General features: G+C 38.9%; 2 protein-coding genes across 3 annotated transcripts in view; one reads left to right on the forward strand and one right to left on the reverse strand.

Annotated features, from left to right (window-relative positions):
• The window catches only part of LOC110055244 (uncharacterized), a 36,363-nt gene extending 26,233 nt beyond the window's left edge, over nucleotides 1-10,130 (reverse strand). The window contains exons 1-7 of the mRNA XM_089288900.1: nucleotides 9,113-10,130; nucleotides 7,764-7,981; nucleotides 4,111-4,991; nucleotides 3,438-3,517; nucleotides 2,687-2,905; nucleotides 2,180-2,329; nucleotides 1,228-1,422 (exon numbers count right to left, since the gene is read on the reverse strand). Of these exons, the coding sequence (XP_089145026.1) occupies nucleotides 1,228-1,422; nucleotides 2,180-2,329; nucleotides 2,687-2,905; nucleotides 3,438-3,517; nucleotides 4,111-4,991; nucleotides 7,764-7,981; nucleotides 9,113-9,622 (2,253 nt within the window). The 5' untranslated portion in view covers nucleotides 9,623-10,130. The remainder of the gene's footprint in view (nucleotides 1-1,227; nucleotides 1,423-2,179; nucleotides 2,330-2,686; nucleotides 2,906-3,437; nucleotides 3,518-4,110; nucleotides 4,992-7,763; nucleotides 7,982-9,112) is intronic.
• Nucleotides 10,131-12,070: 1,940 nt separating this feature from the next.
• LOC110065469 (uncharacterized) overlaps nucleotides 12,071-18,217 on the forward strand; it is a 37,792-nt gene continuing 31,645 nt past the window's right edge. Inside the window, exon 1 of one of the 2 annotated variants that reach the window (XM_020772613.2) lies at nucleotides 12,071-12,155. In XM_020772613.2, the coding sequence (XP_020628272.1) occupies nucleotides 12,150-12,155 (6 nt within the window). In that variant the 5' untranslated portion in view covers nucleotides 12,071-12,149. Of the gene's footprint in view, nucleotides 12,156-16,634; nucleotides 16,832-18,217 lie in introns of those variants that run through there. The other variant, XM_020772612.2, reaches the window with a different exon arrangement.

Here is an 18,217-nt window from a genome sequence, read left to right on the forward strand (position 1 = left end):
CTCTGGAATGTTCTGGCAAAGTTTCACAAAAATCCGTCAAATCTGCATACCCTATAAATTCGCTCAAAGTGGATGTATTCCTCCAAAAATCAAATGCGAGATTTTAGCTTGTAAAGGTTCGCAAACAACTCACGCCATGCCCGGAGACTATCATGCCTAATAAAACCGCAAACCAATGGAACAACAGGACCTCCTAGTGCCTATGACAATAGAGCAAGATTTCCTGGGAAAAGCATCACATTACAACATGTTTTTTTAATCTCGCTCAGTGGAGTTCAATTCAGGACGACAATGTTATATAATGGGCAAAGACACCAAAGGCAAAGGCAAAGGCAAAACCCGCGCCAAAAAGGTTAAAGGCAGAAAATGTGCCGCTGAAAAACAAGACGTTAAGGAATCGACGCACAGCTTAAGAAATACCCTTATTGCTGAAAGGAGTTCCCTTGGGTAGGTTTCATTTTCTTCATCACTTCCGCCAGATTCCAACGAAGAATCTTGTTTGCAGCCTGCACTGACGTTAACTTTGATTTTTAAGCTACTTGCTCCAAGGATATTCGAACTCTCCGGATCTTCAGCAGACACCGACATTGTCGAAGGCATTTGGCCCAACCAAGGGCCTTTGTCGCTTTCAGCAAGGTTTTTTTTTCTTTCCTTGACAATATGGAGCTTTCTCTCTCTTCTTTGGGCCGGTTTTTTTCGTTTTCTTTACCCAAGGCCTTTTTTCTGCTTTTGATTTTTCCATAGGAGTTAGCGTAAAGAGCTTCCACGTGGGAATTTTTGTCAAGTGCGTGATGTAAATAAAAATATGGAAATGACATGAAATACGAACGATGAGTGTTTGCCGCGAAAATTTCCCCAGGGTTCTCGCCTGTTGGCAAGATTGTGACACCTTCCTAGTTTATTAACTTTATTTGAAAATATGTTTTTTCTAAATAACTCGGCCACTTTTTGAGATTTTTAATGTTTTTCTTTTGGAAACACTAGATAAAATGACGAACTAAAATTTTGTCAAATAAAAGAAAAAACGATTTTTTTGGCCTCTGAAGGTGGGAAGTAACCTTAAAGAGCAACAAGCACGTGATCATTGTCTATCAGCAAAATAATAGGAAACAATGAGAGAACCAATCAGATTTGTGAATTTCCAATAGAACACAGCTTAGTGGCTACCAATATTAATCTTAGATACTGATTCTGTACAAACTGTGCAATCATATTCCTTCAACCCACCAGGCTATCAGAAGCCTTCTTGAGCCTGTTCAGTGTCTCGTCTGAATCTCCAGCCACTAACGCTTCCATGAGAATCTTCTGAGCCACAACTGACCAGCGTCTCTCTTCACTTTTCCCAGCCAGCTTGACTGTAGGCTTGTCATCTTCAATCACTCCTTCCTCTGTTTCATTCACTTCAGGCACTTCTTCCAAACTCTGTTTATACATTACAAGACAACATTAAGAATATAAAAAATCAAAGGTTAAGTATACATGTACATGTTTGTAGACATATGGGGTCATAATCTATGATAAGGTTAAGCACATGTAAGTGTAGCCCTGGGCCAGTGGTTCACATTGCTGGAGATTACATGCAGTACCACTCTGAGATAAGCGAACCATAAAATGCATTTTAAACTCGTCGACAAAAAGAATTCAACTTGTTGTCCCTTTTCACCAACCCATCAAATTTTGTAAACTCAGTTTTCATCAATACATTTGCCTAAGTTTGTTATTTGTTTTACTTTTACTACATACCAATGCAAATGCCAACATGTTAAAAAGCATTTTAGTTCTAAATATAAATGATTTTAATCAAGTTTAGAACATGTTTGATGGTTCTCTAAGTGGTACTGTAAGAGTATTGCTACATTTATCTTCTTAATGGGGACCTTTTAGTGATACAATGTAGGTTTCTCTTACAGTTAAATTAATGTTAGTACCCATTAGTGTATACCTGGGTGGAGCTAGGGAGTAAAAAACTAGACAAAAACAGTTTACCCTAGCTACAAACATGTATGGTTTAAACCTGTCCCTCTCAAGTGATCTTTCAACTGTTTTATACACTGTACCATTAAGATGTCATTCTTCCCACATATATATAAGCATACATGCACTATAAGTTGAGTTACATCATAATCTTCAAACAAAGTCCATTTAATTAAATGTATTTTACTGTCGAAAAAGTATGTACCTTGAAGTCAACATCTGGACCTTGCTTCCCTGTGACCTGGAAAAATTTATCCCGTGTATGTTCATCTCTTGTGAGCTTGCAAAGATGGGGAGGAAGCTCTACTCTGGAGGGCATGGTGCAGAAGTGATGAATGTTGTGAGTCTTGACTGGCTATGGAAGGAAATGAAACATTGATCAAGAGTTAATTCTTGCTTAACAGCCTACCCTTAATACATGAATCTGTAAGTCAATTAAAACTGCAGTAATGTTGTACATATAATTTCATACATGCATACTGAGTTGTTCTTTTCAATTAGTCTCCTAATACAAGCCTACAATGTACACTTTGTTTCTTCGTCAAGATATTCACTCAATTTACTCATTCAGTTTTGTACATAGTTACCAAAATTAAAAAAAAATGATACACTTCAATATTGTAATATAATGGCTCATAAACCATGATGGCTCCAATGAAAACTCTTGAATTGCATTATCTAATGATCCAGTTTTTAGTAATGTGATATATACCTTCTTCTCTTTTTCTGTTTCCTTTACTTCCCATGAATCCAGAAACATGACACTCGCCTCCCGATCCTGTTTGACATCAATCCACTGTTTGTTTGACTCTTGAAGTGGAAATCCTGTACTGCTTACAGGAGCAGTAGACTGTTTAGAAGCTATCTCCACCTGCTGGCCTTTTATGCTGATGATGTCTTCTGGAACCACTTCCGATGGCAACAAAAGGCACTGTACAGATGTGAGTAACACTGAATTACAAAACTAAAAAGAAATAGTTTCATTCTCTACATGTACATTACAAATCTCTTGTGGGCCTGGTTGCTCAACAGTGGACAACTGATGATTTATGATTAGTGATTTATAATGCTGTGGATGGCTTTATCCAATACTTTGAAAAACTGGGCCATCCAGGTGTTCAGAGAAAGTCAGTTGAGCTGCATTTCTGGTTGTATAATGCATGCATGAGAAATTAACTTCATCTCGTTACAAGTACATAGAAACCTCTCAAATAATCATTCAATTTTAGAGGGGTTTTTTGCGAAAAAAATTTCAGTCCATCACACAGCCTAAATGAAAGAAAGTGTCATTTTTTTAGTTTCGCCATTAACCTCTTTGGAGAAAATAATGGATCCATGCAATTCTATGTGACGAAAGAAAGGAGCTTGCGATCACAATGGGAATTAAAGTTTGTTCTACCTGTATTGTTACATGTAGTGGTAGCATTAAAAATGAACATGCACATGTATGTAAAGCTAAGTACCTCCATAGCCTGTTCATTTGTCATCATGGTCTTTTGACTCGCAAGCCCTTGTCTTGTTGAAAGTGTAACAGACTGAGATGCTGCAAAGAGTGACACAGAAGATTATTAAGACCATACATGTTAATTTCATAATATTATCAGACTGATTAATAGCCAAGTGTAATAAAAGGCACTTTCCATTCCACCAAAAATTCTGGAACTTTTGAAATGGGGGCAAAGAGGAGCCAGCAAAAATTGCCATCGACTTCAAGATCTGTCACCTACTTTGCTTGCTATTCACCTGATTTTTTAGAACTTCACGACAAAAGCAGTCACCTACATGTAAACAAGTGCTAGTGACTGCATTTAACTTTGTGAGAACCCTGAAATGGTATGCAAATCTCTTCAAGAAAAACTTGTTGATGAGAATTGAGGAATTTCTGAGGAGCAGACAGAAAGAAATTTTCAAGAATTAATTTTGGTTATAGCTGTACTCTGTGAGGTCATTCTGTTTTCCAGAAATTCCAGAAAATGCTGGAGATTTTCAGAAATTAAAACTGGAATTTTTGGTCAAAATATGGAAAAACACCCTTGATGAAGCAAATGTTAGAGTACAGGTAGTATTGTTCATGTACCTAAAAGATATCAGATCTCTGTCTAATGGTAGTCTGGCAATTAATTATTTTGAACAAACCTAGCATATCTCTGTCAGTCATTTCACTCTTCCTAGTTTCTGTTCCTTTGCCAGTCTGCGGCAGTTCTTCTGCTGTTTGTGGTTTAACACTGACGTCACCAGAAGCACCCATCTCACTGTTCATTGTAATTGCTTTGTCTTTCTTTGGGCTTGTGTCCAGACTTTCCTTATCACCAACAGAAGCTTTACCTCCTTCATCACTCTGCAATGTAGCCTTTCTAATGACAGCAGGAGTTTTGGACACATAGGGACTAGTGGACATTTGCTTCAGGTCAAGAGGAGACAGCCCACGAAATGCTCCCTGAATAGAGAAGTCTCCACTGCCATGCCCTGCCATAGCCCAAAGTAACAAACTTTCTTTTGATGGAGATAATGCAGCTGCTGCCACCTCTTGTTGCCTCTTAGCTTCGTTCTCAGCTTCCTCAGTTGCTCTGATCAAGTTCAGTATACCTGCCTCAGGCCTGCTGATTCTTTTTGTCAATTCAAGAATCTCAGAGTGGATCCTGTTTATTGGGGAGTCTTCTTCCCCTTCTGTTCCCTCTGTCTTTGCATCTTCCACATCATGTGTAGAAAAAGATGTTTTAACTACACTAACTTCAAAATCTTTTGCAGTATTTTCTTCTTGCTGCACTTCCTTAGTTCCTGCATTAGTATCTTCTTGAACTACTCCACTGCTTTCATATTGAACTGGAATTTCCACATCGTCCAACTCATCACCTATAACAGCATCATCTTGCATATTCACGCCGTCATCGTAACTTTGATTAACTGCTAATCCTTCATCTTCTCCATCCACATCCACTTCATTCTCAGCAAGGTTAAGAATGCCACCATCCTCATCCAATAAAGTGGGTGTGGTTGGGTGGAAGATTTCTTCACTCCTGCAGACATCAAAGTACAATATTGAACAGTTGAATTGCCCATCATGGAGACCACCTTTTGAACAGGGCACAAAGAAAACTGATTTTCAAGCTAGCCCTTTTTGCAAGGTGTCACTGTGATGAACTACACGTACCCAAAAATCTTTCTCACTTGCCCCCCAAACATTTTAGTAATCTGTTAAGTGTACATGTACTTCTGTAAATTATTCGGTTGTCCTAAAAAACTTCACTTGCCAATCAGGCAAGCAAAGGACAAAACCCACAAACCTGAGTGCACAATCTGCTAGCCCTGGGCTATCAGACACAACTTTCTTTGTGCACAGCTTTTAGTAACATGACATGAATTGTTTTTAATTAGTGAAAATAAAATGCATGATTAAGCATATACATGCAGCACTCAAAATCACCACTTTCCTTGAATCTCTTGCATTTAATGCACTGTTGTATATGATCTTCTCAAACTCTCTAATAATTCATCAAGTTAAAACAAAGAAAATCACAACCATGAAGGAAGTTTGGATACCTGGTCTTAATAAGCATATATTTTGACGATTTTACTTCTCTGTTTACTCCTTAGTTTTTGTTTTGATTGAGAAGATATATCAAATACTCGAGACAGTGTTTCATTGGCTATCCAGACACCTTGAATTTCGTCAAAAATACTCCGCCGCGCATTGTATTTTCAACTCTCTTCTCAGTGTTTGGATATCCCGATGAAACACTGTCTCTTGTGTTTGATATATTACTTCAGACATATCCTTTAACTTGAAGAATGGCGTAACCACTTTGCAACAGTGCTTAACAGGGATCCACCTGTAGATCCCCCCAAGCTACAATTAAACCACCAATTATCGATCAACACTGGCAACATCACGAACGAAGAGATTAAACGGGCACTGACAAGACTAAAGAACGGAAAAGCTGCAGGATCAGATAACATTCCACCAGAAGCCTTAAAGGCAGGCGGACAAACGTCCATCGATATACTATATGATCTGTTCAATACTATCTGGACAACTGAAGAGATTCCGGAAGACTGGCTAGATGGACTACAAGTAAAACTGCCAAAAAAGGGAGACACTAGCTATTGCAAAAATTGGAGAGGAATCACTCTGCTGTCCATCCCCAGTAAAGTGCTTAGCAGTATTATGCTTGAAAGAATGAAGGCGCATGTAGATGGAAGACTGTGTGAAGAACAGGCTGGATTTAGAAATGGAAGGTCCTGCGCAGACCAAATTGCGACCCTTCACATTATTATTCAACAGTCCATCGAGTTTCAAACATCTCTGTATCTGAACTTTGTAGACTTCGAAAAAGCTTTTCATAGCATTGACCACCAAGTGCTATGGGCACTGCTTCGACACTATGGGCTACCAGAGAAATTCATCAGAATGATTCAACTTTTCTACAAAATTTCAGATGCCAAGTAATCCATGGGGGAACCCTTACAGAGCCATTTAGAGAGACAACAGGCATAAGACAGGGCTGCTTACTGTCCCCTCTGCTATTCTTAGTGGTTTTAGACTGGATGACTAAAACAGCATTCAACAGACCAAGGGGAATTCAGTGGAAGATGATCCAGAGACTAGAGGACCTAGACTTTGCTGACGACATCTGCATGTTATCGCATAGACTTCAGGATGCCAACAATCAAATGGAATGACTGAACACCACAACACAAAGAGTAGGCCTGGTAAAACTAAAGTGATGTGAATCAATACCATTCAACTAGGAGAGGTTTGTCTCGATCAGTCGTACATTGCAGAGGTTGAAGAGTTTACCTACCTCGGTAGCATGATGAATAAGACTGGAGGAACAGATGAAGACATAGCAGCAAGAAGAAAGAAAGCACAGCAAGCTTTTGCCATGCTTACACCAGTCTGGAGAAGCAAAGACCTGCGCACAGCTACCAAAATTAGAATTTTCAACACCAATGTTAAGGCAGTTTTACTGTACAGTTCAGAGACATGGCGAGTGACGACAGCTTCTACAAAGCAAGTACAAACATTCATCAACAAGTTTCTGAGGAGAATTCTGAGAGTATATTGGCCTGAGGTGATTTCCAACAAAGATTTATGGATAAGAACTGGACAAGAGCCTATTGTTACCACCATAAAGAGAAGACGCTGGAAATGGATTGGTCATACACTAAGGAAGGGTGAGAGAAACATAGCGCGCCATGTGATGGATTGGAATCCCCAAGGAACACGGAAACGTGGCAGACCCAGAATTACATGGTGCAGAAGCATACAGAAGGACCTGAGGGAGAACAACATGACCTGGTGTGAAGCCAAAAGAGCAGCTCAGGACCAACAGAAATGGATAGCAATTGTGGACACCCTATGTCTCCCATGGGACAAAGAGGACTAGATGATCCTATAGTTTTATGATCGCAGGCTCGCTGAGGACGAAAGCTAAAGGAATCTGCATGCATATTTTATGGCATCAACATGAGCACAGAAAGGGAAACTGACAGTGAATTTTCTCACATTTCCTGCAGCACTGCCTGTTTTGTGCTTAGACTCACAAGAATTGAAATGCTTGTCACAATGTACATGTGAGTACCTAGCTTAAGTGGAAATGCCCCAGAGACAGCAAGCATTCTCAAGATGATACAACCTACTTATAAACAGAAAGGCAAGAGGCTGATGATCTAAGGATCACCTCATGCAGAAATTGATCTAAGTCTACTATGCAATTTAGCAAATGTAAGAGAGAGATTTGAACCCTCTACACGTAGGTAAAATAAACAGTTTCAAATATTAAACATACTTAACAGAAGAAGCTCGACTCTTGACTGATCCTTGTTGTGAGGCCCTGGAGCTTGGTCTCTGTTTGGGCGCTGGTCGATGTGCAAACTGCACAGCTACAGCAGTACTTTGAGAGCCAATTATAGCTGGCTTCTTAACCGGAACGTCCTCAGGCTGAGGGGATGTTCGTGAAGTGTTGGGACTTCTTGAGTGTGCTGACCGTGGTTTTGCTGCTGATTTCTTGAGAAAAACAAATCCATACAGACTTACAAATCCACTTATCTACTTACTCTGACAGCTTTGCTCATTTCATATCATTAATGGAGTTACAAGAACTTCTTAGAAAATAACTCAGATTACATAAATTAATTTGTAATGGATAATTATGTAAAGTATGAATTCTGACTAATTCTAGGTGGAGGTGGTGTGGCCTAGTGGTTAGGGTGCTGGATTTGTAATCCCAAGTTCAAATCCTACTCCCTGCCACTAGATGGATTTGTGTTTGGTGGTCCCAGATTCAACTCCTCCACACTTTGTAAATAGCCAACTGGTCAGCCTCTCATTAGCTGGGATTTTTAACAAGTTTCTGTTTAATTTCCAATATTTGTTTGCTTATTTCAGTGTCTTCTTCTTCTTCTTCTTCTTCTTCTTCTTCTTCTTCTTCTTCTTCTTCCTGGGCGACTCACCTCGATTAGTACAGTAGTGCTACACACTTCAACACTTAAATTAAGTGATTTATTATTATTTTTCTAATTCTAGTGAACACTTGGCAGATTACTGATAATTTTACAATGTATATGTATATGTAAACATTTCCTTTCAATTCACTGAGCAAGTTTCTAGACTAAATTAACATAAGTCTCAGTTTATAGGTGATATTTTTCTGATTATTTTTTGAAGGCAAGCAGATATGACAGAAATGCCGCATAATGAGCATGTGACGAGGATAGGGTAAAATCTGACAAGTAAGACAAACTGAAAATTTCAGTGTTAAAGGGAGCAAGAGACAAGTATATTGTACATATGTACAATTGGAACAAGAAGAGTATAATTGTGTGGTCCATTCAAACTCTGCTAAATTATCTGGGAGTCTCCTGGATACAGATCAAAATAATTCTCTGTTACTGGTCACCAAATCTCCCGCATATGAAGAAATGCACTTAAAATACATTTTCACTTCTTTTGGCTGATTTTATATGTTTTTAGCAGGGGGTGGGGGATGCGGAGAAGGTTTGGATCTTTGACATATTTAGTGGTTGAATTGGTGGAGTTCTAATTTTAACAACATTTTTGGAGGGTTGAGAAGGTATCTACTTAAGCTTATGTACACATGTACAACTATAAAATTTGTTTATGATAATAAATATTTACCTTATCTTTTTGCTTCGCTGTCGAACTATTTTCTTCTCCAAGTCCTTTTCCATACATTACAACATTCAACTCCACTTTTGAACGGATAGAAGCCACGCCAGTCGATCGAGAAATCATGTCCGAAGTCTTGCGATCAACACCATCAGAGCCTTGCAGGTCAGCTTCTTGAGCTGTTTTTGTGACAATCTCAGAGTCTGGCGTTATTGTTCTTAACTCTGAACCTAAATCGATGGATGGGCTTGGTGGAGGGATTTCTCCGTCCGAATCATTATTTTCTGCATCGATATTCTTGGTCGTTTTTCGTTTGCTTTTCGATGTTTTCTTCGCTGGCTGGCGTTTTGTAGGTTGGCTTCTCTGCGCCAGTGAAGTTTTTGAGCTGCTTTCAAGCAGCTTCGACTTTTCATCGCTATTCAAGCCAACAAATTCACTCTTTGATTGTCTAGTTAGGTTCTGAAGCTCTTGCTTTATACGCAGTTCCTCTCTCTTAAATGATTTTCCCCCAAATGACATCTTTAGTATCTCACTGTTGAAGCTGCTGTGGTCGACTCTTGTGTTGTTTGCATACTGTAGTTTTTGACGCTGAATTCTCCATCTTCTGCCACCATATTTAAGCCAAAGTTAAAACCGTGTGCATTAGCTTGCCACAGTCAAATTGTCGTCAGAGCTTGTTCATTCTGCAGGTCACGACGATGGAGAAACTTTCGACTTTGGATCGGAGAAATGCGTGGTTCAGACGCCATCTTTGTTTAGATCTTGTTGCCTTGGACCCAGTTCCTCGAAAACTTACGAGCGGCGGTCTTCAATAACCCCACTAGGGGAGAGGATTGGAGGGGACAGGGTAAAATTTCCTTCTTCCCGCTTTTCTAAGAAATCCTTAACCGAAATCGAAAGTAAAAGGAGATTTCACATACCCTTCCTCCTTTTCTAGGAAAACGCTGAGGCGATATCAAAAGGTCAACTAGTTTAGTAGCGTGACAAAAGAAAACCACGTCATTGCGTAAAAATTGCTAAGACAGGCCATTTCTTCGACAACTTCGTAGAGGACAGAGGCACTAAAAGCCACCTGTGTTGGTAAGTACTGAAATGGTAGCATTTACAGGGAAAATTTGTAATTCTTACAAGTTAACTTTACGGTTTAGTTTATATCAATCGTATTAACCAGTGTTAATCTTCAAGATAAGGTGGAGTTGCCTTGCCAAAGTTTTGAACAGCTATGTTAAATGTTTACATTATAGCAGTAAGATGCTAAGAGGGGAGTTCGAGTACTGATGACTAACGCGGATGATCTGATAGTAAACTTGGCCTTTATCGCCGAGTAACTGAAGCCAGTTAACTAAAAGAAGCCGCTCTTTAGGTTAAAATTCACAGAAATCGAAACAAAGCTTATAAAAAAAATGTCAGACTTTCTTTACTGTGAATGTATCAATCAAGTAATTCCAATTCGCAAAACAGGCGGTTTGCATCTGCCAAAAACTATTCGATTCAACAAAAACTCTCCATCTAAAAACTGTTACGATATGGTTGATGTTTTTTTCGATACTTGCCAGAACTTGTTTTAGTAAACTCGAGCAAAGATCTACATTTTAATTGATGACTGTATCAAAGTTTCCTGTTTTCAATAAATGGTATGCATTCCTCAAATTTCAGTTACTTGTCTTTGGAAGGTACATTTGTTTTTAGCGTGCAAAAGGCATATTTCACAGCTCTTAGTATGCGTTTTTTTTCCTCTTGCATCGAGTAGTTATAACTAAACTCTACAAAATTCTGCCAACACTGGAAATTGCATCTGACTTTCAGCAGTTATTGTGACGTCAATGTGGAAATAATCGTCAACAACTCGAAACTAGAAAGAAAAGGTCGTTATTGTTAAATAATACGAAAAAAACAACATCACGTCTGTCATGGGATATTAGTGGCTTTTTTCATACTACGGGCAACTGTGATTCGTGAAAGCAGTGTAAAACATTATTTCTCTTCGGTTTTGTGGTCGAAAGCAAAGCAATTTACAAAAAAATGTTTCTTACATCCGCACCGAAACCAAAAATACAAAGAAAGAATTTAAAGCTGGTATTCAGGTGACTCAAGAACTACTGACTAAAAGATTCAAAGAATTTTGCACCAAGAATGACTTATTTTTGTAATTAGCAAAGTTTGTTAAAAGTAGCATTGCGTCTACACATGAATGATGTTGCACCACGCTCTAACATTTAATACTTCTGATTCTCTCCTGTTTCAAACAATCTTAGCATTTTTGATTGAGTAGAAAGATAACTTATCTTGCGGAAAGCACTGGCAGCTCTAAATTTAACTTTGTAGACACACTGCATAAAGCACTGGCAGATCTAAATTTAACTTTGTAGACAGTATCCTTACCGCCGTCAATTTCTGTCGAATGAATTCTTCAACCTTTTCCGCATTTTACACACGCTAATCAGATATTTGCACAAGTAGGAAAATTGGTTATTTTTCTTGGCCCATTTTAAGTCGTTTGAAATATACTTTGGCGAGGGTTCGAATTATCGGGAGTCACTATTATTAATCTACTATTTCTTTAACTTTTGCAATTTTATTTTTGCAGGACCCCACTGAAAACCACATCTATGTGAAGTGGGCTCCCTGTTGAAAGATCTTTATTATTACTTTTAACTCTAATAGAGGCCCACTCGAAAGATCAATTCTCTCAACGGGTCACTATGATTTTACTATCCAGTTAGTTATGAGAATCTGGGCGAACATCAAAACAGCATCTCCAAGTCGACGTTTTTTTCCCCTCATAACCTTTTCTTGAAAAGCTGTGTTGTTTACTGCAAAGAGTAACTACGTGTTGATCTCACCCAGCTTACTTGCGGCTGATTGGCCCCTTCTCGTATGACGTCATATAGTCACGTGGCTTATTTGTCAGAACCGTGAGTCCCTGACCCCCTGCGCTGTGTAAACATATCTCGGAAGCGTAGGTCGGTTGGGGACCGAAACACCACGATTTTTAGAGGGAGAGAACAAGGTTAATTCAGTGCTGTTTTCAACACATGGTTTGACAATGAAGGTAAGACAGTGAATTTGCTTGATGAAAATGACAGCCAGTTGAATACGTCGCTTGTTTCTTGATCCGATTATCAAAAAATCACTACGACGCTAGCTAGGTTACTGCACAAAAAGGCGGTCCATCGCCCCTGGTCTCTGCCCAAGCCTATTGACTTTTACAGGCAACTCTGCAAATCAGTAACTCACTGAGGTAGCATCTAGTAGATAAATTAACCCAGCTATCGGCATCTTTCGCTGGCAACAAGTGTCAACCGTGCCTTCTGCAGGCTAGTCAAATAAAAGCCACCCTTTTAATACGCAATTAATGCTGATTGAAAGCGCCGCCTGAAGCATCCTGTACGTCTGAAAGTGACTGAAACTAACTAGATCGAAACAACTCTCAATGATACAGCCTGATGAGAGACGGAGCCAGAGAGATGGAGCTGGAAAGAGAGCTAAGGTGCTGCTTAATTTTAGTAAGTATACAATTAGCAGTCAGTACCGCGGGTCTCAAAGCGTCGCTTGCGTTTTTCTAGCCAGAGCTCCATTGAGGACTCTCGTATTAACGTATTGCATTGCGAGCTATACTGATCAGGCGCAGCTCCGCCAAAAATAAAGTGAGAGCACTCAATCTAAAATAAGATACAGCTACATATGCGTATATATAGTCAACTACAGTTTAGTATTGGCGCAGACTGCAGGCTTCTGGGGTACTCAAACACTTCCGCTGAACTTACACTGAACACTAGCACCTTTGTAATAACTATACTCGAACGTCGCAGCAGACAGGGTTGTTAAACTCGATGATAAACGTAAATAAAATACAATTTTACAGCTTTATTAAATGACGATCTTCAGTTAGAATCGCGCAATGTGCTAATGGAAATTAATCTGAAAAAAGCTCGAAGCAGTTTTGATGGCAATGGTGTCATCAGAGTTGCGTGTTTTCAGATGTGAATCAGTGTTTTGGATACTTAATTAGTTGGATAATTTCCTGCTCATCTTCTGACTACATCAACTGTACTGGAGCAGAATGGACTAGATCTGGATGCGTTTGTCTTGTTGTGCTTGTATGGAGCCTTATAGTATTCCTTTATCATCAGCAAAGTTTTGTTCCCTAGGCTAGGTTTTAACTGATTAAATGGAAGAGAGGAAGGTCGCATTTCTGTTTGGTCTTTGGAGCCCAATGGATAATCATCAGTCTTTTTGAGATTGTGACAGCTGTTCAGTTCAAGGAAAACTAAGATTCAGGATGAAGATCTAAAGAAGCCGTAAACGCACTGGCTACTTAACCAATTTGCTGAGAAGAGAGGACAACTCCGCACTCTGGTCGACATCTTGAAGGCTAACATCTACTGCCCCAACACACCTCGACTGCAAATCATATTTATCGGTTCGTTTAGTTCCCACATCTATTTTAGAATGTACAAGTTTATTTTGAACTCCACTAACTTATAAACAGTTAACAACGTTTTAAATATTTATCCTAATCAGGCAACAAACAAACTGCATATCTGTATAACAATCACAAAATTGTACTTGGCTTAGCACTATCACAACTTCCAAAGAAATGATTAAGCTTAAACTCAGTGTTCATCAGGTTTTGCATGTGTAAGCCTTTCCGTGATGCCACTGAGTTGAAATCACCTCAGTCGTGCACTCTTATCCCCGCAATATTTTCATTTTCAAAGCTCATTGATACACTGTATGTATTTTGTTGGAGCATTTCCATCTTTAAGGCATAATTCTGATCATTTGAAGTCGTAAACAACGGCTGTAGAGTGAGCATCCACCCCATGTATAACTCAATAGTGGGCTTTGCACTGAAGCCCTTAATTAATTGGAAATGGCGATATGGAATGTCCATTCGTTACTACTAGGTACAAACTATTCTTTCTCCGGATTTTTCTCTCTCAAACTTCATCCGTCGAACCTGGAATGTGTTTTTCAACTGTGGAAATTTAAGCTATTCCATATATTAGCTGTGTCGGACACGGTCAATACTTCAAGTCGGTTTTCAAAAAGCAGTGGTGGAGATCATTTGGAGAACTAATGGAGTGTTTGCAAGTTAAACACGCTTAATTTACACAAGAGTCTGGTATTTCGTATCGCTTGATTTTAATCAGTCATTTAGGCGAGGCAGGAACGCTTTACTCATAAATAAGCTATATCTCAAGCAATGTAAATTGAATAGTCCTGCAATTAAAACTTTTAAGCTGATTATATTCATATGGTACAGATGGAGTAATTGTTTACCTGTATCGCCAAAAGCTACCTTAAATTACAAAAACTACTAGTCCATTTTTCTCAATTTTATCCCTGCCATCCAAAAGTGCATTTGTGTTTGTAATTTCTACTTATAATATTAAACTATTATGACATAGTAAGTAGGTATTGTTTTGTGAAAATGCTTGTGAGACATCAGGCTCCACCGAGTTTCGAACCCACATTGCAAATGGACCAAACCTTGTCATGTTTCGTCAGTTTTGTACTTTCAGAGGGAAAAGCTGGTGTGTACAAATCAGTCTCAAGCCCTTGTAAGTAAGAATTTTCAAGTGTGCCCCAAAAAATTCCAAAAATAGTTTTCAAAATATTATTCCAGTCCAAGAAGATTTTGTGCACACATTATTCGAATCTCTTTTAGATTTTTAATCTCCCTAACTACTCTAGTTTTCTCCACTCTAGCAATATAAAAATGTTTTGTACTTAAAATTGATTTTTTTTGGCGATCCTTTGCTCAATGCTATTCTTCCGGTGAAGGAGTCATGAAAAGCCGCTTTAAAGATGAAACCATTTTCTACTCTGCCTTATTTCACAACAAAGCCTTCTTCTTGAATTTTTAGATTCTCCGGCGAGTAAAAATTAAAAGGAATGAATTGAAAACATTCTATTCCGCTTTGTTCGTGTCATGGAAAGTATTTCTTCCGAGGAACGAGGTTCTTGTTTATTTCAGTGCAAAGCCCTTTTCCAAAAGAAACATTTTATGTGTTATTTATTCCGTTTCAAAATTTGCATTTGCTTTGTTCAAATATTTTTCCTTTGTACTGCTTCAACCGTTCCGGACTGTTGCCGAGTTTCTTATACAGAATGGTTTGTTTTCAATCCTAGTTATACAGTTTTTTCTACGTCTTAAAATATTGTGTTACTTACATGTTTGTTCTCAAAGCAAAAGAAAAATATATGTAGATATTCCTCTATCTTTCCTCGGAAGGCTTTTTGCCATGTCGAAGTTATTCAGGGGTTGATTTACAATAAAAAATTTCAATATGGAAACATTTTTTCCATTATATTATCGATTTATAACAAAAGAAGTCCAATTTTTCTAGAACATCTACGGGTCAGTCCAATACGCGGTCACGTGGTCTTAAAACTTCCTGTGTTCCAGACTCCCATTAGTACATGAAAGGAGAATTTTGCATTTCATCGCCTATGATTTTCGGGAAAAAGCAGCACTCCTGCCTTTTTCAGCCGATATCGAAAGAATATATAAATATTGGTAACGAATTTAACCAAATAAACGGTAGATATTCCCTGTTTTGTGATTAATCTTAGAACTGGCACGGTTTACGGACGCTGGTGGAAATTGTGCTTTCTGGTTCTTCGCTCCGTTACAGTGCACTGCTATATCAGACTCAACGCTGTAACGGGGTCAAGGGTCACTGTTTTCGTCATTGTGTTATTCACTTTCAAGTTAGCAAAGGAATGAAAAATTGTCTGATTTAAGGTCCAACGAGGAAGTTATAACTGCTCCTGTAAGCTTGGGCACATGATCACGCTAAGCGCGGGAAAGCAAAGTTTTCCACACAGAAAAATATGGCGAGTCAGGGTATAACTCATGGCTAGGAGCAAGAAAGTTTGTCAAGGTTGGTGAAATCGATGTGTTTTGTGCTTTTTTCCAGACCCAGGCAGGTGTAATACGTTTACAGTGAAAAGTCTTCCTGGTGTAACCGAATAAATTTTACAAGACGTCATGAACAACTCTAATCGGTCTAAGTCTGTGTTCCATTAAAGAGACGTTTTTTGTTTAAAATGATGTAAGTAAGGTTGCCAGGAAAAAAAAACTATTTAGGAATACCTCACCAGAGAATAGCTACAATAAATGAAAAGAGATTAAGATATGAGAAACGGAATTCTAATTAAGATTCAGAACTCGGTCATCGTACAACTTATAAAGAGCCTCTTGAAAGTGTAAGATTTGAGCTTTATTATTTCACCTATAGACCTATCCTCACAAATAACCTGACGACGTCGTTTGCTGACTACAATTAAAGTCTGTAAGGCGCGTTTAAGTTGATATTAAACTCGAAACTTGCTGTACATCAGCTGCGATGATGCGCGCTTTCGCTTTCATTTAGTTGACCATTGGAACCATAGTAAACAACAAAACTCGAAGACACTTCTAAAAGAGAATTAGTTTTCTTGGAAAGCGTTTCCGTTATTAACCGCTGGATAACAGCAACGGCAAACCACCATATAACCAAAATAAAAGAAAGTGTTGACAAAACGCAGCGAAGATTTATGGGATAGATCAGGTTAGGACGCGTCACAGCTGAACTCACGCGAGTGTATCTTAACAAGGTTCCAAAACACCCATCTTGTTGCGAACTCGCAAAAAAGGTCTGGATTTTCACAATTGAATAGAAAATATATCGATTCTCTGGGAAGAACAGCGCTATCGTCTCAATGGTAATAGTAAAGGTAAGTCTTCTTGCAAAAGCGAGTCCATGAAGAACGCGCTCGAAGCGGCGATCGATGAACTCATTTGAGCAATTTTAGCTTCGATGCATTTAACTACAAGGCCTTACGGGCCTTAGATTAAGACACTGCAGTCCTTATTGCAGTACCGCACAAAGACAGATTGAAAGAGCCCGATTTGTTTCTTTTTAACTGGTTTTAATTGTTCTAAAATGGACATTAAGGTATCGGTGAAACGTTCTAAATGAGTTTGCCGAAGACTGACTAATTTGCTTGGTACAGCTAGATGCCCGCGCGGACTTCACTCGACATCACATCTGAAGCTTGTATAATTATGCTACTTAACCCCAACTGAGTAAACTACAAAAAGGTGCTGTCTCATAGACGTTCAATATCGTTGCGTAATGACAGTTCTGTAGGTGCGTTCGCTGCCACTGTCAAGACGAAGGTGTTCTCTAACCCACAAAGAGTTTCATACAGTTAGAATCCTTGAAAGTGAATTTTGGTGAGCTAAACAGCCCCCTTTTGCAGGCAGGCAAATGAATTTCGCTTAATTTCTGGACGTATTTCTCGGACGTAGCGATGTTTTTCAAATACTGACATGCAAACTCAATTGAGTATATTGCACTCCAAAGTCCGCAGATAAGTTGTCCGTGCTAAACGAAATATGGAAACAATTCTCACTGTTGCTCAATATAAGGTCAAGATAAATGTGTTACCAGCCGTAAATGCTACAAACCGATGGCAAGGCATTGGGTTTACTCAACCGCTAATATGCTCAGGGATGGAAAACAAGGTATATATGTGCAGAACAGCGTCTATCCACTCTTTATGTATGTATGGATCGGTTCACGTGCACGCCCTCGACCCTCCTCGAGCAAAACCGGATGGCCAGTGAGTCTTTGTTGCACAGCAGAACTGACCTATTGTGTGGCTTAAACCAAGAAACCAGCTGGCTTTTCCAAATATTTTGTATCATAAGCAACATCGTTTTAAATTATAAGGAATATATAATCTCAAAGTTGTATGTAGGATCAACTGTGGAGATTTTTGCAAAGATCGTGCGTCGTGTGATGAAACTGGGGGGTTTGTGCTTTGTATCGATTGGTAAACAAAGATGATCAATCCTTTTAGTGAAGGAAGACAGCTGAGCATGTGAGAAACTACTGTCCACTGGTGTTGTGGATTTCCTATTTATAATGAGTTATTATTGTCTGACTTGAGTGTTTCAGCTTGAAGATATTAGTAACCAACGTAACATTAGAGTCGCGTTTCGTCCTTGCTTAACTCAAACGAAATGCTCAACAAAATATTGGAAACCATTCGTCGGTTTGGTGCACGAGCCACACATTTTACCTCAAAAGGCGCCCATCTAGGCAAAGACACGTC

The sequence above is a fragment of the Orbicella faveolata genome, unplaced genomic scaffold (assembly GCF_042242905.1).
Source record: "Orbicella faveolata isolate gen_17 unplaced genomic scaffold, um_ofav_v1 contig_2, whole genome shotgun sequence".
Classification (NCBI taxonomy): Eukaryota; Metazoa; Cnidaria; class Anthozoa; order Scleractinia; family Merulinidae; genus Orbicella; species Orbicella faveolata.